Source organism: Elaeis guineensis, chromosome 5, assembly GCF_000442705.2.
Source record: "Elaeis guineensis isolate ETL-2024a chromosome 5, EG11, whole genome shotgun sequence".
NCBI lineage: Eukaryota > Viridiplantae > Streptophyta > Magnoliopsida > Arecales > Arecaceae > Elaeis > Elaeis guineensis.
This window is the reverse complement of record NC_025997.2, coordinates 15,219,364-15,244,830: the sequence shown is the minus strand read 5'-3', so window position 1 is coordinate 15,244,830 and position 25,467 is coordinate 15,219,364. Positions and strand designations below refer to the sequence as shown.

General features: G+C 37.3%; 2 protein-coding genes across 2 annotated transcripts; one reads left to right on the top strand and one right to left on the bottom strand.

Annotated features, from left to right (window-relative positions):
- The first annotated feature begins 2,898 nt into the window (after nucleotides 1-2,898).
- LOC105044984 (probable glycerol-3-phosphate acyltransferase 3) lies at nucleotides 2,899-7,375 on the top strand. The gene is made up of 2 exons (XM_010923115.3): nucleotides 2,899-3,643; nucleotides 6,277-7,375. Exons 1-2 carry the CDS (start codon nucleotides 2,957-2,959, stop codon nucleotides 7,159-7,161), a joined length of 1,572 nt encoding a protein of 523 aa, XP_010921417.2. The 5' UTR covers nucleotides 2,899-2,956; the 3' UTR covers nucleotides 7,162-7,375.
- Nucleotides 7,376-7,519: 144 nt separating this feature from the next.
- LOC105044983 (nuclear poly(A) polymerase 3) lies at nucleotides 7,520-23,975 on the bottom strand. The gene is given in 11 exon segments (XM_010923112.3): nucleotides 7,520-8,362; nucleotides 8,365-8,473; nucleotides 9,115-9,279; nucleotides 10,895-11,194; nucleotides 11,303-11,365; nucleotides 13,926-14,036; nucleotides 14,750-14,911; nucleotides 15,004-15,066; nucleotides 16,843-16,950; nucleotides 23,216-23,293; nucleotides 23,437-23,975. Coding segments are annotated over 11 exon segments (1,686 nt in total). The 5' UTR covers nucleotides 23,683-23,975; the 3' UTR covers nucleotides 7,520-8,081.
- Between the last annotated feature and the right edge of the window lie 1,492 nt (nucleotides 23,976-25,467).

Here is a 25,467-nt window from a genome sequence, read left to right as displayed (position 1 = left end):
TTTCTTCTTCCTCCTTCATGGAAACAGGAGAAGAAAAAAGTATAGGGCCAGCTACACCCATGGCAGCGACCCCTTGCAGTAGTTGATGCTGGCAGCTCCACCCTCCATCCTAGCATGGCTGGCAACGGCAACCAATGTGGCAACAAAGAAAAGAAGATGGGAATAAAAGGAAGGCTCTGTTCATCATGAAATCTAGCAATCAAATGATTAAACCCATTAACAATAGTTGAGTGACCAAGAAAGAGAGGAGAAGAAGATTTAGTGTTCTACCCCATCTCTAATGAGATAGTCAATGGCTTACCAAGAGATCTCGACCGAAAAAAATCAAAAACTCTCCATCGGATTTCCGCCAATGTTGATCTGAGGGTTGAGATGATTAGAGGGAGGGAGTTTTATAGATTCATCACTGGAGTTTGATCCTCCTTTGAAGTCTATCTTCCAGCGGGATTGGAGAGAGGAAACGGATCTTCACAAAAATTCATGAAAATCAGGGCCTATCCGACCTCTTGAGTCGGGTATTACAAAATAGTGGTAAACTTTTTGATTATTCTAATGAGGCACGGGATTATTAGAAAGGGATCTTGTATGTACGATCATAGACCCAGTAGTTGTCACCTGCACAAAAGTGTAATCTCTTTGGAATCAATCACACTCCCCTCATTTTTCCTTTTTTTTTTTTTTTCGGGCTCGACACTATAAAATATGTGAAACTAGTGGTGAGTTCAATCAAGCGAAAGTCACAGGAGATTTTGAATGGTTCAAGTTCAAAAATCACTTCTCTCATTAACAAGTTGGATTAGGTTAGATTGTGTCAACAATATGGACCGAGTACACATACCATCATGCGTTAAATATATTTGAAACGGTCGAAAGTTGTTTTCTCTTACTTTTGCCTGCTAATAAATCTTTCTTTTTTGCTCACATGTAATTCGTAGGAACCATTCCCTTTTTTTTGGGTAATACGTGGGTTACAAGAACAGAGGAAGAAAATCTCTACATAGCATACAAGGTTGATTTTAAAATATAGTGCATCATTCCACTCTATTCATTAGCCAGCACTTCAGGTCCTTTGAGCCATTATCAGAGAACTGGAGATGTGCCTTTTTGGTGTAGAACTCCATGTGGTTCGTAGTTCTCCAGCCCAATCAGAGTCTTCAATGGTTAACCACATTTGTCATAACACAAAGCACTTTGTAAACCTTTTTTTTTTTTTTTTTTTTGGAGCAAGTAGCAAGGAAGATGCAGCGGTGAAGGAAGCGACTAAGGTGAAAGATGAACTCAAAGCTGATACGGTGAAGTGTATGTATATAATTTCGCAACATTTCAACATGCCCCAAGAACAATATCAGCTGATCCAGAGAGAAAAATAATAGTTTACCAAAACAAGCATTCATTATAGAAATCAGTATATCCTGTATCAGCATCATCATCGTTCGGAATAAACATAATGCATATCAGCTCAGAGAATATAGCAAATCCAAGATGCACTTGGTTATTTGAATGAATGACAAAGTCTGACATATCCTATTAGAATACGTCGCCAGGTGGTTTTTAGAAATTATAGGTTGTATACAGTGATATGCACAACTATATCTCCAAAAGTGTCGTAACTTACAATAAAATCTAGAATTTAGCTTGGCAGTTGAGTTAAATAGTTCAGTTAGGTTAGATTATGTCAACAATGTGATCGAGTTCATGTACCATCATGTGTTAAATATATGTGAAACACTTGAAAGTGTTTCTCTCACTTTTGCCTGCTAATAGATCTATCTTTTCTGCTGGCCTATAATTCCGGGAACCATTCCCATTAGAATAATGCCACCAAACGGTTTTTAGAAACAATAGCTTATATACGGTAATAAGTACCACTATATCTCCCAAAAGTGTCAAAACTTACAATAAAATCTAGAATTTAGCTTGGCAGTTGAGGATAAGCCACCTTACATGGACAGTAACAATTGTACACTTTTCTCAAACTAGACGATCTACCTAATCTAAATGAGTACTTGTTCATAAAAGGGAGCTCCCAGTAGGAGTTTTATCTATTTTACAATTATGCCAGTTGATTTATCCGACAAGTATCTTATGGTAAGATTTCCCTTTGATATAAAACATGCCTTGTCCGGTACCAAATAACCTTTCTGTTTAAATCATAGCCACCTACTTGACCTTTTTCTCCCCCCAACCCTTGAGATACTTTGTTTAGAATAAAAACAGCATGCTTATAACCAACAATTGAGCCAATAGGTGTAAATATCTTCTAAGAAGAGCTTCTGCATATGTTCTCAGACATGTATTCTACCACCCCAGTGGGGATGACCCATTGCCGAGAGTCATGTCCTAAGATAAACGTAACCGGTAGGACTTAATGTTATGTGTGGGCCCGTAGGGGATGCCCGCTTTCAAAGTGTTCCTTCGTGCAAGTTACGTGACCTTTTTTCCCTTTGAATTACACCAGAAGGGCAACACTGGCCCCTGCTCACATTAGCAAGTCTGACCCATCCATTAGAACTGAACGAGCCGGCAAACTAGATACCGATGTCAGAAAGTTCACAGACCGAGGTCACGCTCATTGCTAAGTGTGACGCTACCGTGACTATGGGCCCACCAAATCTACTTGGCTCGCTGAAATTCGACACGTAGGATGGTTCGTGGGGCCCGCGAAGGACCTATGGCAATAAAATAACGAGGTTAAGGTGAGGCATCGGTCTCGTTTGTTTCTTGTGGACTTCAACCTTCGGTGGATCAACGCATATCTAATTCTGACTCCGAGCACAGGAGGCCAAGTCAAAACTAGCAGGCGAGGGCCATTATGGTAATTTTGTTGCAAAATCTAGGGTGAAATATGTTTCGGCCATTTATATATCCACCACCTTCTTGTATAGCCTTCAGCTCCCCTTCATAAACGAACAAAAGAAGAGTGAGGGAGAGAGAAAGCCAAGAGAGAAGAATTCAGATGGCATCAAAGGCCTTCTTCAAGTCCTTCCTCCCCTTCTACCGTTTCCTTGGCCGAAGGATCTACAGCCCACTTTTCCCCAACAGAAGAAGTCCCCATGGATCCCACTTAAAGCTACAGAAGAGCCTCTCTATGGAGCTCTCGGAACAAACACTGGTGTTTGATGTGGAGGGAGGGCTCTTGAGGTCCTCCTCCACCTTTCCTTACTTCATGCTTATGGCCTTGGAGGGTGGAAGCTTCTTGAGGGGCCTTACCCTCTTGATTTTATGCCCTCTACTTTGTTGTCTGAGCCATGAGGTGGGGCTTAGATTGATGGTCATGGTGTGCTTCTTTGGGATAAGGAAGGAGGGGTTGAGGGTTGGAAAGGCAGTACTTCCCAAGTTCTTCTTGGAGGATGTGGGCTTGGAGGGTTTTGAAGTCTTGAGGAGGGGTAGAAGGAGAGTTTGTTGTACAAGCATGCCAAGGATCATGGTGGAAGGGTTTCTCAAAGATTACTTGGGGGTGGAGGTGGTAATTGGGAGGGAGTTGAAGGATTTTGGTGGGTATTACACTGGACTAATGGAGGAGGAGGGGAAGGTGGAGTTGGAAACGAAGGTGTTGTTTGGTGAAGAAGATACGGGTGGAAGTGCCTTAGGGTTTGAAAGCTGCACCAGCTCTTCTCAGCACCACCTTTTCTCTCATTGCAAGGTGAGTCGAGAGTCTATGCTTTTATGGACTATGAATCTATATATATGCATCTTTTTTTTTTTCTATGGTTATTATCTAGATGTGGTGCATAAGGTTATAATAGAGTACAGCCATTCACAGAGAGTCTAAATTAAGAATCCATGAAATGAATCCTCTCGAGTTCATATAAAAGGAGGATTTCTTATACATCTAGTGGTCACAGAGAGGGAGTGTAGCCCGGGAGAACTGGTTCCTTATCCTCACACTAGAGGGGACCAAACGGACACCTTGTCGGCAAAGCCAAGTGGCTCTTTTGATCCATGATACTTCTTTCATTTTAAGAAATTATAAAAGTACGTCCAGATTTTTTACATATATGCGTGGTCATTTCCCATTTTGTGTGAACTCGAGTTAATTTGCTGTTGCCCTTTGCCCTGATGGCAAATTGCAAAAATCTGTTCCTCAAAATGAAGCCTTCGAATTTACCAAAAAAACAAACAAAGAAAGAAAGAAATCTTCATTCCTTTTTTTTGTAAAGTCAGTCTCTACCTGTATTTTTTTTTCTTATGCTTTGTTCATCATTTGTGTAGTTTGATAAAACATGAAATAATATCAAGCCAACAGTAGGCTTGGTAATACCATAAAATTGTCAAGCTCTAGGATATATACATACAGGGCATCTGGAAATCCATTATATCTTTTCAAAGTAAAAGATATAACTAAGTTTCTAACTTTGAATCTTCAATGATGCGTCCAGGCAATTGAAATGCAGGCCAGTTTCTTTCCTTTATTTCTCAAAAACTTAATTTGTTTAGAACGATAATTTTTTAAAATTTTCAACTTTAACAATGCATGCGATGCGATATAGTAACAAGAGCATGATCTCTATATGCATGATCTCAATCTATTAATTAAGCAAATGATAGTAAGAAAAGACCCAACTCTAAGTGCTCAAGATTGTTGGACTCATTTATAGTATTCTTAGTCCATATGGACTATGGATCAGTCTGTTCTAATTTCTAATACCTTCTGCAACAATCGAAATCTTATCCTAAAAAATTAACTAAAAATATTATTTATATTTTTTAATTTTATATAAATATTTAAGATCTATAAATTATTAAATATATATCCGCACATAATCTTATAATTATAATCAAAACTTTTACATCAACAGCTAGCATGCTAGCTGGCACAAATAAAAACAAAGTTCTCGTGAGTCTTACGACCCCATGAATGGCACGAACCAATTCACTAATGCCACTAGGATTAGTCTCATTATTGTTTTCAAGGAACAACTCTGGAGTACGTCCACTACTCGTGTCGTCAACCTCATGGAAGGTTGCATGACATGATTTTGATCTGTACATGAGACGTACGTGTTATTGGGCATCCCAATGCAAGCATGTTCGTCTCTTTAATTGGACTCATCCCTAGAAAAGAGTCTACTAATCTTTACCAAAAAAAAAAAAAAAAAAAAGAAAGAAAAGGGTCCACTCATCCCCGGAACAGGGTTTATTTTCTTGGATTTTGGTCGTGCATTGCCCAGAACTTAATGAAGGCCCTACCTAAGAAAATGATACTTGCATCTTATTCAAACACCAACAAAAATACTCAATCCCGACTCTCTACTAGCATTAATTAGTTAGATATTTTTTATATAGTAGTAGTTAGAGAAAGTAATTAGAAGATTAGGAAGTCCGGGTAGGTAAAAGGAAAGGTCCCTCCGACAAGTGAATCGCTATTAATTTGACGTGATATTAGCTTGCTGCCATGAATTGCCAGCTTATGGAGGATGTCAAGGTAGGTAGAGCAGGGACAAAAAATCAGGTGGGCGAAGGGTAGCACAGATCATGCTCCTTTGCTCGTAGGAATAGCAACTGGTTATATATGGGTTGAATCGGTCCACACGCGTGTCCATCCCTTAAGTAAAAATTTCATATTTCTATCCATTTTGGATCGAATCAGATTAAATAGAAATGCAGATCCAATAAATTAAAGGGATAGATCAGATTGAGTCAAATTAATATATATAAATAATATAAAATTATTATTATTTTAAAATATATATATATATTAAATTATATTGGATCGGATCATTATCCTTATTTATATTTGATCCGAATCTATTTTGAATTTTTTTTTTAAAATCCATATCCTTTCCAAATTCTAATCAGATCGAATAAAAACCGTCCCTTCAAATCAGAATTGAATTAAATATCTGATAAATTGACTAAAATTATCGTCGCTCTTTGCAAGGGCATAGTTATGATCCATTATATTTTTTTTCATATATGCATTCTGATCTAACCCTTAAGGTAAAAATAGAGGTCTTGTCAGCACCAATATTATAACTCCAAATCTGTCTTGTCAACAGCAATATAAATTATTGGTCCGAGTTTCCTCCCTGTCATTGTTCCTTGATTAGCTTTGGGACCAAATAGTTAACACGGCCCAGAGCTCCAGACATCAATGAACCAAATATTTACATTAAAAAAATGAAGCAAATATATACAAAAACCCCTTGGTCACTCTCCAACCTAAATGGCTCGGCTATTAGCGACTTCAAACCACCAGAAGGAACCTAAAAGGCCATGATTGAATGAGGTCAGATTGAAAATCAGTAACAATTTAATTAGGATGTCTTATTGCAGGAAGTCCACCTGGTAACTGAAGCTGAGAAGAGGAGCTGGCATGTCTTACCCAGAGAACAATACCTAAAGCCCCTGGTGTTCCATGATGGCAGATTGGCCTTCAGGCCAACCCCAATGAACACACTTTTCATGCTCCTCTGGCTCCCCCTTGGTGTTCCCTTATCCATCCTTAGATGCCTGGTCTTCTTCTTTCTGCCCTATAGAATATCCATCCCTATAGAAGCCTTCTCTGGGATAAGGTGCAGGATCTTAGCTCCCCCAACCTCCAACACCGAACGCCAGCCCAGTGGTCGCGGTCACCTCTACGTCTGCAACCACCGGACCCTCCTCGACCCGGTCTTCATCTCCGCCGCGCTCAACAAGATCGTGACCGCCGTCACTTACAGCGTCAGCCCCATCTCTGAAGCCTTGTCGCCGATCAGAACGGCGAGACTGACCCGAAACAAAGAGGAGGACAAGAGAAAAATGGAGAGGCTATTGAACCAAGGAGACCTTGTGGTGTGCCCTGAAGGGACCACTTGCAGGGAACCTTACCTGCTGAGGTTCAGTCCACTGTTTACAGAGTTGGCAGAGGAGATTATCCCAGTGGCATTGGTCACCAAGGTGAGCATGTTTTATGGCACCACAGCAGCTGGATTCAAGTTCTTGGATACCTTCTACTTCCTCGCAAATCCGTGTCCGGGGTATGACATCGAGTTCCTGAAGAAGATACCGACGCATTCCGTTGGTGGAAAGAGTAGCAGCGGCTACGAAGTGGCCAACCATGTACAGAGAATGCTTGGAAGTGCCCTGGGCTACGAGTGCACAAATTTCACCAGGAAGGAGAAGTACCGATTGCTTGCAGGCAACGACGGGATCGTAAACACGAAGCCCAAAAGACAGTGATACAGAAGTATAAGAACCTCCGGATCATGTGAGAATGATGCTTGAATATATCCTACTTATTTTTGTTTGGATGAAGATCGAAGCTTGTATCCCTCTTTTTTGTCTTTTTTTCCCTTCTGTGGGAAGCTTGTGTTCCTCCTTGGCGTTGTACTACCACAGACTTGTTTAATTATGGTACTCATTCTTTGATCTGAAAGGGAAAAATGAAAAGAAGGGGACAAATTTGATAACGCACCAATAGGAGTTCTTGCACTAACATGCAACCAATAGTAAAACTTTCCTGCTGTAGTTCCCAAAAAAAAAAAAAAACAAATGTGAATTACCAAAGCAAAGAAACAAGGACTACGCAGATAAAAAATTCAGCGATCAAATCTAACTAGAAGTCCACTTAAAAACATTATTAAGGATCCAATACAATGAGTTCACAAGCGACAGATATGAGGGCAGGACAAGGCGCAAAAGATAGAGCTTTACTCGTAACATCACGGTTCCAAACCTAGCATGAAGATGACACCCATCAATAATAAGTGGTGAAATCATCTGACACGGTTCTCTCAATAACTCCAATCATGAACCTGAAATTACTGGTTCAAAAAGGAGATACATATGTATTGGCTTTGAAAAAAGAATGTCACTAATTTAAACAACACAGATCATTTACAGTTCTAGGGTAACACAAACAAATAAAATCCAATTACCCCCTGTTAATATGTGCACTCTTTTACGACCCAAAGCTGGTAACCCCACTGACCTCCGTCTGCAGGTGTCCACAAAGCATATCCTCTAAATTCACAATCTGAGAAGCATGCAGGAGCCCAAAAGACGAGATATGTCACAAATCCAACGTCCGAAATCAAAACTCGACCCCATGAAGAATGACAATGCATCCTCCACCAAATCATTTTGACTAAGCTGACTGATTATCCAATAGCACTATGGTACTTCTTGTCGGATGCCACGTAACCCACAAAATAGTGCGGGAGATACTGTGAGTAAACAGGTTTTCTCAAATGGTTGTAATCCAATATTCTCCAGCATGCCTTTGATCCCTTTGTGCCCCCTGAGCCGATCTGCACATGTTTAGGAAGCTGGGCAGACTCGACAATTGACAATTCCAGTTTACAGCGGGAACTCTTGTCAGCATAAAGATCCTTGTAGACACTATTCATGAAGTCCTCTTTAACAGAGTCGGTGTCCATGAGATGGTCTCATTAGGTAACAAGCCCCAGTAGAATACCGTGTTAGGCTCAGCCACATTCTGATCGACATATTCAGTAGGATTTGGGTCACAGAATCCTTGTACGTTCTCTAGCTGCAAGAAAATGAAAAAGCTTAAAAGGCTGAAGGAAAGCTTTGATACTAAAAGAAAACAAACAGCAAATAATAATTGCATCACTGCTTATTCTATATGAAGGCACTGAACACAGAACTGGAATACATACGGAAAAGACGTGCATGCAACAAGCTTAAAATTGAACAAAAGTGCTGGTGCTAGATAAAAATTCTTGGCAAATGAGGATTCATAAAGTCGACCATTGACACCAAACAGTTAGGCTTGACAATAATGGTTCGAACATAGAATTGGCAAGTTCCACAAATTTAACTGCTAAAATTTGTGGAGGACAAATGGATAGTTTAACTGTGGAATTTGGAAAGCGCTATGAATTCTGAGATGCCTACTTCTAACACAAAGTAATATGAGTAGCAAGAATGGTCACACATATATGCATATACACATGCATACATACAGATTATACATCCCAAAAAAATCTTAAGGATGAATTGATTTTCCAAGGTATGCTGGGAAGTATCGACAATGAAAAGCAGAAACCATAGATAACAAAAAAAAGGAGACGAGATCTCAGGTTTAATCACGAGATTGCTAAATCCACAACTGCCCCTCAACAAGCAATAATAGCATACAGTATATGGAAAAAAGGTGGGACAGACAACCTTGAGAAGCAGACTGCGGAAGCGCGACTTCACCCATCCCACCCAGTCATGTAATTCATCACCATCAGGAGCAGCAAGGAATATTCGTACAAAATGATCATACTTCTTTGTGTAAGGATATGCTTCAAAGAGACAGCTCCAGTCAAAATCCACCCTACCAACATCCTGCAATTTGAGGACACATGCATCCAGGTGTTAAAGAAAGTACATTCAAAAAACTTGTGATTTTCAGGACTACTAACTCTTTGGCAAATGTTTAATAGGACAGCTCTCTATCTCTCATAGACCAAGCAGCAAAAGGTTTCAGATATTTACCATCATTCAGAAAGCCTTAACATCTTTGCACTGATCAAGTTTACCCCGCTAAGCAATTCTGTGCAATACAAAGTTCTCGAAAAAATATATATGGTCTGTGACGTGTTTATAATTTCAAGAAAGTTATGGGAAAGGAACTATCTTGACGTTCTTATTCCACTATTTGGGGAAAAAAAAAACCTTATTGCAAGCCTAGACCATGCAATACTGAGGCAAGTATCTATAAAAATCAATACCAGGTTTACAAAAAAATGAAGAACTACAAAAATCTCATGAGGTCAAAAACTCATTGCCGGTTGGTAAATTTCATGACAACTTCAGATGAATATCCATGTAGCACAACAGAGTCCAAGTTTTCACAGGATGCTAATGAACAATTGCATAATGCTGAATAATTAGTACCATTCTCAGCAAATACATGGAGAAACACTTGCCAACAGAAATCATGCCCGATTGGGCCAATACAGAACAAACTCTGATGCACTGATTAAAACTATCTCCGCATGCAAAGCATAAAATCTTATTTACAACCTTATCCTTTTTTCCCAACAATGAAAAGATGATCAGTCAAATAATTGTAAATGCATCAAGAAAGCAATATCACATGACCTACTTGCAGCTTTTAGGACTGTCATATTTGTTCACAAGGACGACCACATGACCATCGGTATATTAACTTTAAAAAGTTGTTAGAATTTGCCTCCTTTACTAGTAAAATCCTACCAGCACTAAAACAGAATTTCCTGTAGAGAACATGTTGTCTATCTATATAAAACAAGGCATAAGGTGCAACAGATTGATATATACCAAAAATGTGGGAAAGACATATAGTGTTTTACACTAAAGGGCCAATGATAAAGCCATGTTGGCTCCCCAAACAAGAAAATCTATGTTTGATTCAGATGTTACCAAAGAGCTAACAGAAAAAAAATATTTTTTGCTAATGTAACTGATACTAGGCACTAACTATCTACTTTCTCGTTTTCTTTCGCAGTTTATCATTTGTAGGGATTACATAGCTATGTAAAGGGGAGACCTTGCTAAATCCAATAAAAAAACACAGCATGGGTTTAAAAAAATGGAAGAAAAATGACACATAAAATGTAGGGAAAGAAATCAAGACAGAAAAGGAAGATATATAAAAGCTAGATTTTGTTCAGACTTTACAGGAAAATAATCAAAACAGTAACATTGAATGAGAATGTTATGGCATATGCAAGAACATTCAGTTTTTTAAAAAAGAAAATGAAGATTTAAGCAAAGAAAGGAGAAGAAAAGGAATTCATCAGAGGTACTGAAAAAACAAAATGACAATGGATCTAATTTTGCACTTGGAAAAAATATATAACATGATCTTCAGATCATTCAAATGCATTTGATCCAAGACAAGCAACCTATCAGAAGGTTTTAAGGCAACAGCCATATAAATGGCATTACTTTGCATATGGAGAAAATAGAGGTCTACCTTGGTCATATTAAACCCCCGCTGAAACTCTTCCATGATTCTGCGGAAGGTGCTTACTGAAATATTAGAATTGCAAAACTCAAATGGCCGACAAGGCATCATTATAGGCATGAGCAGGCGCCCATCAGGATACTTGAATGGTATAGATCGATCTTGCAGCATCACTGGCATAGGCCAAGGCCAGTGCAAAAAGGTGTCAAAGAAAATGCTTATGAGAACATTCAAACTGGCATTAGCATGCCTCTGACAAACATAAGCTGCAAGGAGCGCCAAATGAATCCCTCCAAAGTAGCCGAGTAACTGCAAATGAAATGAGAAATCCAAGTATTTTGTGTCATCATACACGAAGGCCACTTAAGGTCAAGCAACTAGTATATTTCAACAGCATAAGCATGCCAAACCACATACATGTGAATAAACTCCACGTCTTCTGGCCCATAATTTAATGCATCGCAACATAGACTGGAAATTCTGCATATCAAATAAAATGAAAATTGAGTTCAGTAGCAGAAATACATACAATACAAATCAATTGTTGATTACTTCCAACCATTTCTGTTTCTTAGAGACAATTATCAAAAATACAATGATAGACAGTATTTGAACATTCATTAGATAATTCATAAATATTCTAGCCTCTGATAAGCCTCTGCGTGTAACATAGTGCAAAAGGAACCAAAATTGCAATACCAATCCCCACCCACAGACTTAAAAATGCACACATTGTACAATAATGAAAAACTTAAAAATGGAAATGAAATTTGTTCCATAAAATACCAACGATGTGATTTGCTACCAATCATCACATAAATCTCCAAGAACAACTCAAATTAGTGTTTTCAACAGAGTAAAGAATTCAAATGCAGAAAGAGTCATAGAATGATAAATTCAACTCTTGAACTCAGATAAGTTATGGTCACACAAATATTTATTGACCTCTTGAAATTACTCAAGGTAGGGAACGTGCGAAAATCGTTCAGTCAATTTACCACCATTGTTCCAATGCAACAATGCCCAAATTCTGCACAAGCTGAATACACCCATAAAAATGCATTGGTCTGCAGATAGCACCATGCTGATGTTCTGCAGCTACTCAACGTGATACCAATGCACTGGATACAGTTCCTCAAGACAAATTGGAAAAATAATATCTAGTTATGTATGATGGCCATCTATAAGCCTCCTACATGCTATATATAGGCTAGTAATATGCATGTACCAAAAACAGATGACAATGTAAAGTTGCATCAGAATACCGTATCAGCAATTATGTCAAGATATGCATCATGCCTTGCATACCTTGCACATCTTATCGAAGGATAAATGTGCAATTGGAAAACAGTCATCCTAACAAATTTTGATGAGAGAGAGAGAGAGAGAGATTTTTTTTCATGTTATGCATCAGCATAATTGTCTAATATCTAAGAAGATAAATTTTAAGTTTAAGATATATGTGTGTGTGTGTGTGTGTGCGTGTGTTTATATATATATAATGTTGGTGATAATCCGGTATCTTTCACAGGATTTTCTTAGTAATAATATTAAAATTAATGATAGGATACATCATAATTTATTAAAAACACTCAAAAAATCTTCATTAATATCCACGTAACAGCACATCTGGTAATTATGTATGGAAACTATCATTTCATATTGGCTTTATAAATATTACTCATTGCTTCATCGAGAAATCACAATAAACTGTTTAACAAGAAGCCATCAAAAATACCATCACATCAAAAACATCGAGTCCAAAGAACATGGAATGCCAACCAATTAATGTCACTGAATTTGAGAAAAATAAATGGAACACCATATAAGCTAATTGGCAAGAGACAGAGTCATGAAACCATTTTAACATCTAGTAAGATCATTTGAAGTCCAAACAAATTAAATTCGTGTAGTGTTGGAAAGAAAGAGTATGTTTTTGTTCATGATTTTACAGCAAGGTAGCACTGTATACTGACAGTACCATGAATAGGAGAAAGCATATCCATCGGGAAGAAAACCGAAGGCCAAGGAACATTTAAGACAGAAAGCATCCCACTAGATAAACATAAAAAATAAAATTCCTTTGATTCCATGGATGTTACCAATTGAATAAAAGAATTGTAAGCAATGGAAATTTTTGACATATAGGGCTTTCAAATTTGCTTGTTTGAGAATTAGAAATACAACCAACAGAGTATTGAAAAGGAGAAATTTATTGTAAAGGCATAACGATACATAGGCAGTTTAAAAAAGTGTCAAAAATGAATTATAGAAGCAGAAGAATAATGAATCACAATATATGTCATTCACTATGAGGCTTGTAAAGAACATAAGGATACATTGATGGTTTCCAAAATTTCAAGGATCATAACATAGTATAGAAATGGAGACCAGATGCTAGGAGACAGTGAGTGTCAAACAAATAAAACGGAGTGAAAGAAAACAATGTCAAATGATACAAGATTCAAGCCAAAAGAAGTGACAAACCTGCAGTTTAGTTGACTTCCATTGTGAAAGATGGACTAATATAGCATTTTTCTTCATATAAATCAACAGAAATTAAACAGATTAAGCCTTTCAGCAGCCAGAAATTGTTATCTGAGATGCCAGCCAATTTACAGTCGCACTGACAAACAACGTGCAGCACTTTCTTTGATTAACATCCTCATATTGTCAATTTGTCACATGATCTAGCAAGGCCAGTCTTGGACGAAAAGTATACACCATATATACTGACTTTGAGTTGCACCAATAACATTTGATATTTAACTCAGCAATTACATCGGATATTTTACTTGATCAATTGCAAGAAAGTATCCTAAGCGTTGCCATTTTCCAAAGTGCAAGACATCAAAATGCAGCAGCAGACACCGAAATTCAATAATGCATATCAAAGTTTGTCCAATTAAACCCAACTTCCAAAAAAAACATACAATTCAACAAAAGAAATTGGACCGATTGTTTTAGAAAAGGATCAAGAGAGATGCAGATGACATTATTAAAACTTTTCTGTAAAATTAAAAAATAACCATAGAATTACCTTCAAATTTGGCACTAGTTGAAGGATACGTCTATTGGAACGTATGCCAGATAGGCTTCTCCAACTGGTTTCATCAGCTACCACCAAGGAGTCATCAAAAATATCCACATCCTGCAATTTTACAGGGGGATAATAAGTTCAGAAGGGAGAAAACAAAACAGACCTTCATTTTGAAGGTCTTACATTTTGATAGTCAGTTATCATGATTCAATTTAACACTAAGAGATGAACCCAAATCCCAATCTGTGTCAGCTGTCATTTAAAGTATGCCACAAGGACTATGGCAAGCACATCATTTGAATTATTTGATAGTTGATATTTATCTTGAACAAGAAATGAAAATGAACTTTCTTTGGGTTCCCTCACCAGCTGATGTATACTTAAAACTTATAAATTTTAGAAGTGGTATAGTAGTATTGCACTCTGCACAGCTCACAAAAACACTAAATTTACCTTACATATATTGTTGCAGGACTAGTTCAATTTTTTACACCTGACTCGTGATTTTCACACACAAGCACACACACATATATATAATGTTTAGCAACTGAGGTTTTAAATAAAGTCAACACAAACAATATCAAATTCTTCATTGCCATGAGGACAAGTATGTAAAATCAGCACGACATAGATGATTTTCAATGTAGCAGTTTAACCAAAAGGCACCATGAATCATATACACCATAAAATTACCAATAACTTCATCAAGTAGAATAAAATTTGAAGAATGATCTAGACAATTGTCCAAGTAACCATAAACATGAACAAACACAAATGAAACATCCCAGAACGAAAAAATTATGAAGAACAGCAGAGACACTTACTTGAGGGACAGAGATTGCTTGAAGCTGAGCATATGGAAAATCAATTGAGATCCCATTGAATTTAAAGCGCATCAGTGGAACTTTGGCACTCTTGACACAGTGAATTTCTGACACTTCTGGCCTGCTTTGCAGCATATTCCGTAGAACAATGAAAAAGTCCTCCTATAGAATAAATGCACTCATATTTCGAAAAAGATATTGCCGTTCAAATACTTTCATAAGCAACAAGCAAATGGGCAAAAAAAGAAACTCACTTCCATTGTTGCAAAATAAGGGCCAACACATAAAGCATCAATATCAGATTCAGATCCATGGACCTGGCATGCAAAAAAAAAAAAAGAACTTTAGTTTGGCAAACCTACTTCACCAGAAAAAAGAATCTACCAGATGTAAGCCTCAAATAAGAAACAAATATAAACTTCTGCAAATACAATGGATAGCTGCTTAAAGAAACTAATGCAAACTGAATTCTGGCCTTGGTTTGACCGCCATTTTCTGAACAATCCTTGGACAATTTTCATTTAAATATTAAAGCTAATACATGGCTAGCCTTGTTTCTGCACACAGTTATTTCTCATTTTATACACATTTATTGACAGATCACAAGCTAAAAAAAAATTAGGGCCATCAAAACCAAGGACCTGCAATCAAATGGCTGGTCAACAAGGATTTCTTGTAAAGTGGCAGACAGACCAAGGAGCAGGAAGCAATTTTCCCAAGAAAATAACTGGTACAAATGGAAGTCCTGGTTTACAAGCAAAAATTGAATATAAGTTATAACCAAAAAAAAAAAAAGGTTATAGCTCAACTAAACTCAACTAAGCCTTAATCCCAAACTAGTTGGGGTTGGCTACATGAATCCTTTTTCCTCCATTTCCCTCAGTCAACACGAGATTTCAAAATATATACATATATTGCATACATACATACATACATATCATCCTTTGCCCATTCACCAATTATGAAAGACTGTGGCCAGGTCTTTGAAAAAATGCCTTAAATCTTTTAGGTAAAGTGCAACCATACAAGAGGCAAAAGTCAATTTAGATGTTTGGATGGTTGGGCCAAAATTCCATGGGATTCATGGATTAGGCCAGTACAACCACTAAAAGCTTAGATTATAGGCTGGGCTAGGCCTATGTTTGCAAGTGTTCAAGACTACCTTTTTCTCCCTTTGGGATTTGGGCCAGCCCACTCAAATGGTTCTCTCGGTATTTAAAGGATAGGCCTAGCCCAGCCTGATTTAGCTTGTTGTTGGCCCGACCCACGAATCCAATGGAATTTCAAGCCCAATCATCTAAACAGGACCTTAAAAGGATTAAAACACCCTGGCTCCAGGCACCCTCACAACATACATCGTGCCGAACAAATAATGATGATCAGATTAAGGCATGGACCGACTAATCTGATGAGGCAATCTTTTTAGCACATTTTTTGTCAAATTATTTTCTCGTGTATTTCGTGATCATTACTAAATAAAAAATCAAAAATGACAACACATCACACTAAGCAAATGTACCCCCATCTGAATTATGTGCGTGTGTGCATACAGCAGATAATAAACTCATAAACATTCTATCATGGCAAACATGTGGCAGTTCAGGTGCAAGCCCCTATCAAAATGACACTATATTTGCAGCACATTTGGAAACAAAAAGTAAAACTTCAGAAACCAGCACATCCACAAGACAAAAAAGCTGCTGCTGACAAGAACAAGAAGAAAATAGTTAGTTCTGTCCTTAAAATGATGGAACAAGGCCTGAATTCTTAAAACAAACTGTTAAAGGCAAGACCTGAACCTCCAATTACTTACCCTAAATGGCCTAATGAAATCATAAAATTCCTTAGAACAAAGATTACCAAAACTAACCTAGGTTTAGAAGCTGCCAAAAGTCTGCTGTCCAACAAAACAAGACAAAAGGACTATATTCTCCACATCATTGCTGATTGCTAAGTATTGTTGAAACAAAAGGAAAAACAGATATACAAATCAATCTCACCTATAAATTTAGAGTACAGATGGCTTCTTAACAAATAAAGATAGATTAAATCTTGTTTGACACAACAAAAAGTCAAAAATAAAGATTACTTACTCCTAGACCATATGAACCGTATGTCAAAACTGTTGCACTTGTGCAAGCAACCACATCCTTGTGGAGACGACGTTGCCAAGCCACCTTCTTTGTCCATGTCAACACTATCTGGATATACATAAACATAATCATACATCATTTTTCTGCACCACAATACTACCCAAAAAAAATTAAGAAAAGAAAAAACAAAGGATGCTAATGGAAAAGGTAGAAAAAAGTACCTATAGAGTAGAGATTGCTGATTTATAACATATCTAACATATTAACATCACTAAAAAAAGACACATTATTTACGGTCACAAACATGACTATATTAGTTATCCACTAAATCAAAAAAAAAATAGCTATTCAATATATTAAAAAAAACTCAATTTCTATGGAAAAAGAAGTGAGATCTATTCTTTAACTGTACAATTGTTGTTTGAGGGAAATTCTTTTGACCAAGGTCCGCAATCTCAGTACCAGGTATCATACCGGTACACTACCAATTCAGTACAGTGTGATGCGGCATGCATCCTGTACCAAAACAATCCTCTGACCAGTTTTCTCACATATGGGTTTGTGTATCTCAGTATGGATCGGTACACTCCTTAGTACACCACAATACAAGATGGTACATCTCGATATGGGATAGCAAAGAGTCTGTAACAATCCGAACTCAAGTTTCGTACCGGTTCTCACCCCATGTGATATGGTACGGTGTATATCAGGCAGCACAGGATGGTACAGCAGAATTTTGACCAACTGATGTAGCCATTATAACAGTAGATTACCTAGAAAGGATATGCACAAGAAAGGCAATAACTAGCATACCTGACGGCCCAGATACATGACCCTATATAGTATACAATGCGTACTAAAGGAGCATAAGTTTCAATCACTTCTTGGAGTAGTACATATGACCACTTACCAAAATCCACACCCAAATTCTGACGATCCTGCTAATCAATGGAGACCATGGGCCCAAATGTGTTCCCAAGTTCCATTATTACAAGGGTCAATGCAAACCCAAAAGTGCAAAGTTGTCATTCTAGAGAACTTTTTCTCTTGATTTCCTAGGTCATAAATCATAAACACCTTAGAATTTCAAAGGTGTATCCTCTACATTGATTGTATTTTGTCTTTTCAAAAAATTTTAGGGAATCAGATTCTGCTATTTTTTTGGATAAATGTTGTAAATATAAAGGAAGCCTTGGGTTAGTCTGAGGGCATACTTAATTTCTAATCCATCATATTTCCATGGATTAGTTTCCTCCATCCTTTCCTCTCTTGTCTCTATTCTTCTTTCTCTTCAAGATGTAACCTCTGTTATGGCTGCATCACCAAAGCCATAATCGGTCCATCACCAACCCCCAATGGAATTCAACTTAAAGTTTTCAAAGGTATTTACAGATGCAATAGAAAGAACAATCCTTACACATGTGGCTAGACAAACTAAATGTTCTAGGGACATATATAGACCTGCAACATATCCTCAAAAAATCCACTATTAGTGTTAGACCAACAATACAAGCTCAAGAACATTTTCTTTTAATGATGATGTATAAATTTCCAGGAATAGATTAATGACCATACATTGAATTAGGGGTGGCAACTAGGTCAGGTCGATACTTAATTAAAAGATAATTTTCCATTTACAACCATATGCTCTCTTCCTTATGTTCTATATATCTTAAAGAACTTCTGCCTTATCAAAAGACCTTTAATCTATAACATATGGCAAAATGAGACTTCATTAAAAGCATATGTCTTCCAAGGGTGTAAAAGTGAAAAATCCTCAAAAAGTTTGCCCATTTTGAGAAAACTTCCACCACACTGTATCACCAATCTGTCTTCCATTTTTATTTCGTCAATGCACTAGTAGTAATGTAATAAATGTTCCAAATTTGTAGGTCTCACAAGATAATATCCCTTTTATAGCAAGGTTGCTGCTCCATGTGACCTCCTTGATGGCCATAAAGCCATTTGCCATGAAGGTGAGCACATGAGGATTGGGCAAAATAACCCACAGAAATAAGCCAAACACACAGCACAAAAACTAAAGAAGGGGAAAACCATGTCCCATATTTGATACTATATCTCACCATATCTTTACTTTTTTCAGTTTGCAAAAACTTAGTTTCTCTATGATGGTCATTATCATAGCACAACTTACAAATGAAATGTTTCCCAACTCTCTATCATCTAAGAAATGAGTATACAGATCAAGTTCTAAATGCAGCAACATCTCAAAATAACAGCAAAATCCTTCTAAATCATTATTAGAATTACAATCATTGCATAGACAACCACTAATTGGACATTTTTTTGACATCAATATTTGTGGATCCAGTGATCCTTATTAGGTGTAACAATGAAAAATACCAGAAAATAATAAAAATAGTACTATTATATGCTCAAGTTACTTTAATGGAGATCAGAAAAAATGAACAAGTTAAATACTAGTCTTCTTCTTATTTAAATTTTGTAGTTATCATCAGATGGCATGTAAACTGTGATCATTAATTAAGCCCCAAAAATATATATTACACATCAAGAGGGGCCAAAACTAAAATAACAGCCATGATGCTATTTCCTTCATTCTATAGACCATGCTATTGACCGATCAAATCAATTTACATTTATTTTCAACAAACTCAGATGCATATATGATGAATCATCATCAATCAGGTTTGGAAATAGGAAAGGGAACAATTTATACAAGCCCTTTTTTCATATAATAAGTATTCCTTGATTCTCTCCTAATATTTATATAATCTAAAGTGTGAATCCCACTAATTAGTTTAATTTTTAGTTTAAATAGTGTTTTCTATCATAAATTTATTTCAATATTTTTATATTTAATTTCTCATATTTTATCTTGCATAATATTTTTTTCCTAAATGTGAAATGCATGTCCTAGTTTGATAATCATTTATGGATATGACGAAAGAGGAGCAGCACTAAACACTTTTTGACTTTGTGCTCCTTTTACATCATGTAAATTCTTGGGGCTTGAAATCATCACATATATTGAAGGAGATCATAAAACACATAGAATGACATACATGAAGCCCTCTAGAAATTCACCAAACAATTATTCATCATCTCTCTAATTTTGACATCTCTAAGAACCATGTTGAGCCTATGATAAAAGCTTCCCATAATACCCAACTAGGATTCAACCAAAAAGGATTCCCCCTTAATGGCAATTGGCCAAGTCAAGTTGGATTGGGGTTGGGCCAAGCTGGATCCAAGTCAAAAAATTTTAAGTCATACCCAATGAATGTATAATCAGGTTGGAAAATGAAAACAAATACCCAACCCATTTATTTTACAAAAACCCATACCCACCCATCCACCAAACCAAACAAAACACCATATATAAAAGTCACAACCAACAAAATTAAATTTAACTGCAAATATATCATCATAATCACAATGAATATAGGAATTTAGGATGTATAACAATCATAAGCTAATTAAAGATAAATCTGACAGAAAAAGCAAACCTATATCCCGAAATCTCATGACCCACAATGTCCATCACTTTTTATAACTCCATTTTTTGTTTGTTGTTTTATAGCCACTTGAACGACATGGAGAAATTAGAGAAATATGAACCATATTGGGTTTGGAATTCATTGTCCCAAGTGACCCAGCAAGTCTGGGGCTTAAACCTAGACCCACCATCCACAATTGAGTTGATATCAGGTTAACCTCGAACCAACACAACCTTTAAAACAAATAATAATAATAAAAAACAACACAAATCAGATTTTGCCACCCACAAGTACAAAATTGATATTATACGATGGGTATTGTGCAAGAGGAAGGGCTTGAATACTAAGGATAAGGTACTAATGATATTAGTCTTAATATATTGCGATAATATCATTGCTAAACAGGCTTAACATACTTCAATCAATACCATTCTTACCTAAAAGAATGAGAATTCGATGAAAGCAAGAGTTATGCATAAATAATAGGAACTACTATCTGTTAATGAATTGCATTGTTTCATTAGTAGCAGCCAATAGTCTAATTTCGCATGATTAAAAAGTTCAAAGTAGGGGTGTGCAAGAAAACAGACTAAACCACAAAAACATCCCAAACCAATTATTTCAGTTCAATTTAGGGCAGGTTTTTCCACATTTAGTCTAGTTTCAATTTGGAAGTTCTAGTAACTGAAAAAATCGGTTCGATTTTGGTTCCAATTTTACAAATACCGACTTAAACCGAACCAACCCAAGTGTGTATGTGTGTATCTAAGGGTTGTGGTCTACAGCTAGTTCACCAGTTCCGCACTTAGCAACCGTAGTCGCCACCCTCAATCTTTTCATGCTCTCCTCTCCTCCCACTCAACTGCTTGAGATCCCCTTCCCCTACTCTCCTCACCTCCTCCTCTAGTCCCTTGTAACGTCACTCAATGGATCTCTTCTCCTCTCCTCTTCTCTTCTCCTCTCCTTGAGAACATGCTCTCCAAGCTCAACTTGGGCACTCTAGATGATCAGAAGGAAGAGCGATATCAAGGAGAGGGAAGGGAGACAAGGGATTGGGAACGGGTAGAGCAAAGCGGCATGCAGGGTTCTTCACGCAACATCTAGGACATCACAAAACTTTCCATCTACCAGGTTACCCATTGTGATGGTGTGAAGTGGACAGGCAGGCTCATCTGCAAGTAAATCCAAGGAATGTTCCAGATCTTCCTGGAGAACATCATCTGTGATGCCATGATATACATGGAGCATGCCTGCCGGAAAGACAGTCCCTGCCATGGACCTCGTCTACGCCCTCAAGCGCCAGGGCCACACCCTTTACGACTTCAGCAGCTAGGTTTCCTCCCTTCCCAAAAATTCTTGCTGTTAAGAAGCTTAGCAAACTTGTGTGTCTTCTCGAGTTTCTTTTCTTTCTCCCTTTCACTTCTATTTTTGGCAATTTTTGCTTTTTCTTAGATCTACAATTCTTTCCAAATCAGAGGATTTTGATGAGTAAGAATCACGCAATTGAGTTTTCTACATAGTCTAAAGATTCAATGTGTCTTCGGTTGCCAAAAAGAGAATGAAGGGACCGCTAGTCCGCTCTAAGGGGGATCAACATGAATTGGGCACCAACGGTGGAGAAGGAGAGCAAGGAGGTGGGGGGGGGAGGGGGTTGGGGGCGGCATCATTACCAACAGCACTGTTTCTAGCATCAGCAAAGATGGTGCCATAGAGGAGGGGGCTGGGATCCAGCACTGATGGCTTAGGTTGAGGTGATGCAGCAGGAGAACCTCAAGGTAGGCTGGTGGTGAGTTCACCATAAAAGATCTCAACCACATGCCCTACACCCACTACCTCAACTATTCAACCCGATAACCCAAGCCGAACTAAACCAAATTTTTCTGGTTGGTTTAAGCTGATTTTCTCATATGGTCAGTTCAGTTTCAATTTTGATTTTAGAAAAATTATTTAGGTTCATTCAATTTCAAAAATAATCCTAAATCGACCCGACGCAAACCATGCACACCTTTAGTGCAAAGACTTCATGCTAATTTATGAACGAACCATGGAATTAATATCAATATTTTTTTAAAGATCCTTATTAGCCCTCCAAAATCAGGTAGAGTTATAAAATCACATGTTTTGATGATTCTCACTTCAAAATCTAAGATCAAGGCATTTCAAATATATTCATTGTTTAGCAATGATGGCAAAATATTTTCCACATGAAGCAACCCTTCTAGCCATAATCAAGATTTATGGAACATCTTGGTTAAAAACCAAAATGTTGTGATCAAAATTGCTAAATTAGGTATCCCATCAAATAACTAACAACAAACAATCTTTTATTTTGACTGAATTGTTGAAAATAAATCTAATTTTAACAAATATCCATGCATGCTTTTCTTCATGCACCCCCTCCCCAGATGCCTAGCTCTTCTTTGATGACCAGGAGTGGGTGGTGGGTGCTTTTAAAACATATCCTGATCTGTCCATAGAAGAATGAAAACCAGCCCAAAGGGGCCATGGTACTTCTGGCATCTGTTTCAAATTGATATGTCCAACAGATGCATGCAATTCCAACTAATCAGAATTTTAAGGGAATTTTAAGCCCTGACCTATATCATCAACATGAACTGCTCTCTTCAATGAATGGGTATCCCCTAAAGGTTAGGTTTTTTTATATTTTCAATTTCTTGCGCCTATCCAACATGTTCATCAATAACTACCCAGTATTCCATACATGATCCAATTAAAATATTAATTCAATAGTTCAAAACCGTATAATAGCTAAGCATCTCCGTTATGTTCTACTTGCCACTTTTAACATTGAGGTCCCAATCAAAACCTAATAACAGTATACATACCGAGATAGAGATAGTAAATTTGCGCAATAATCTAAACTGAAAGACCTGCTTGAGCTGATCGATCACATCTCGCCTCTTCATCTCCTCCTCCAGAGTCGGCACGAGACCCTCCTTATCCATGAACTATAATCGGAAACCCAAACACCGAACGATAAAATTAACATTTAATACAAGAAAAAGAGAAAAAAAAAAGATCAAAGTGAATCGTTATTATTATAAACACGGAAAAAAAAAAAAAGAAAGAAAGAAACATAATCGATGCACGCCTGAAGGAGGGCCTGAGTTCTCTGCTGGTCCATCTGGATCAAGACGGCGGGATTCAAGCGCACGGGCGCAGGGACGATCGCCGGACCTGCCGGAACCAAAACAGGGTTTGGGGGGCCGGGAATGGCAGCGACCGGCACGGAGAAGTAGCCAACGGGCGGCGGCGGAGGGGGCAGAATTAGGGTTCTCAGCGGAGGAGCGGGCACGCGCACGACGATGCTCCTCCGGGTCGGGCAAGCATATGCCATGCACCGGCGGGCGGAGCTGACGGACGGTCGGGAATCGGCCAATCGGAGAGCGACAGCTGGATGGAAAAAGGAGCTCGCTTTCGGGGAAAAGGAAAGTGAGCACAGTGTGCGTTACGTGGGCGCCGGAGAGCTGGAAAAGGTGAAGGAAGCAAGGGGTGGGGAGTTTATAAAGGCGGTGAGTGAAAACAGCCGTCGGAGGTGTTTGGGCGTCAAATTACGGATACGCCATTCTCATTTGAATTTGTGGCGGACTTGAGAAATGAGAAGTTTCGCGAAGGGTGGTTAAATGGGCTGTATCCAGCCATTGTTTGGGACTTAATGTATTTGGGCTTGTTTACGGTGGTTAGGATTTAAGAAAAGGGGACCTACCCAAGAGAAGGGATCACCCTTCCGAGATCACCCTGCCGAGAGATGGAGTGCTTGAATTTTTCCTTCTTAGGTTTTTCTATGAAACGCCTTTTTCTATCTTATCCTCTTTTCGGCCAACCATATTGGACTTTTTGTGCCCACTGCTCCATGGAAAGGAAGCAACCCACATAATTTATAGATACTTTCAGATGAGCATCTTTTCCGCCTTTGTTTTTTCCTAAAGAGCTGCGTACCATAAAATTTAGCAATCAAGACAGAAAACCCTCTCCATTGAAAACTTAAACATACAAAAATAATAATAAATTAAATTAAATTAAATTATAAAATGCCTATGAAGTTTTTGTTTATTATATTTACATCAAATAGTTTGTAAAATATACACTTATATCCACTTAAATTAACTACGTAAGTCAAACCATTTACCTCACATGAAAAGTCAAAATTGCTCTTGGATGAAAGGAAGGTGTGCATATTGTCTTATGTTTTGAATGATTATTATGTTATTTAAGGTTATTTTAGTCATTTTAAAATTTTTTTCTAATGTGGCATTTGGATCTCATTTAAGATTAACAGTTTGATTAATATTCTATTAAATTATGTGTTAAAATGTTGAATAAAAATAAACCTTAAGGTCCTGTTTAGGATAATTTTGTGCAATCCCAAAAGATGCACAAGTATGCAGGCTAGGCAAAACCTATTTCATAGTATTCACAGAAATTTTTAAGAATGGGCACAACAAAATTCTATAAGGAGAAAAATAATAACACCACCAATTCATTTTTTTTCCATCCCATAGGAGTGGAATGAAAGAGATCCAGTTGACATGGGCAAAATTAGACCTCACATTCTATAATATTAGATAAAACCTATGCTGATAGTTTAGCATGTATGTACAAGATGAGTTAAATTTAATTTCTGTATAATTTAAAGTCCAATCCTACATGAAATAGATCCTAAAAAGATAAGTATAGATTTTTCAAATTATTATATGCAAAAGTAATTTATTTCTAATCTTAAATAAGTTTTTATAATTTATTAAAACAAATAAAAATCTCTCTTTAGAACTAAAAGAAAGAGGACCCGCATGAAATTGTCGCCGGACATAACAAACTTTCCCATCATTGGTACTCAACCCCTCTCTCCCTCTCTCTCTCTCTCTCTCTCTATTTATAAAAAATATATATATATATATATATATTTGTCTTTGATTTGAGCATAGTTTAAAAAAAAAATTATCTATAAATTTCTAGATGGATCCGAAATTATTTTTAAGTCCCTGAACTTTTCAAATTGAATAAAAGGTCACTGAAATACTAAGAAGTTATTTCTGTATAATCTAAGTACATATCTATATAACCTGAACATTAATGTGCATAACCAGATATTGAAACCAGATAACCTACGTAACTGGAACAT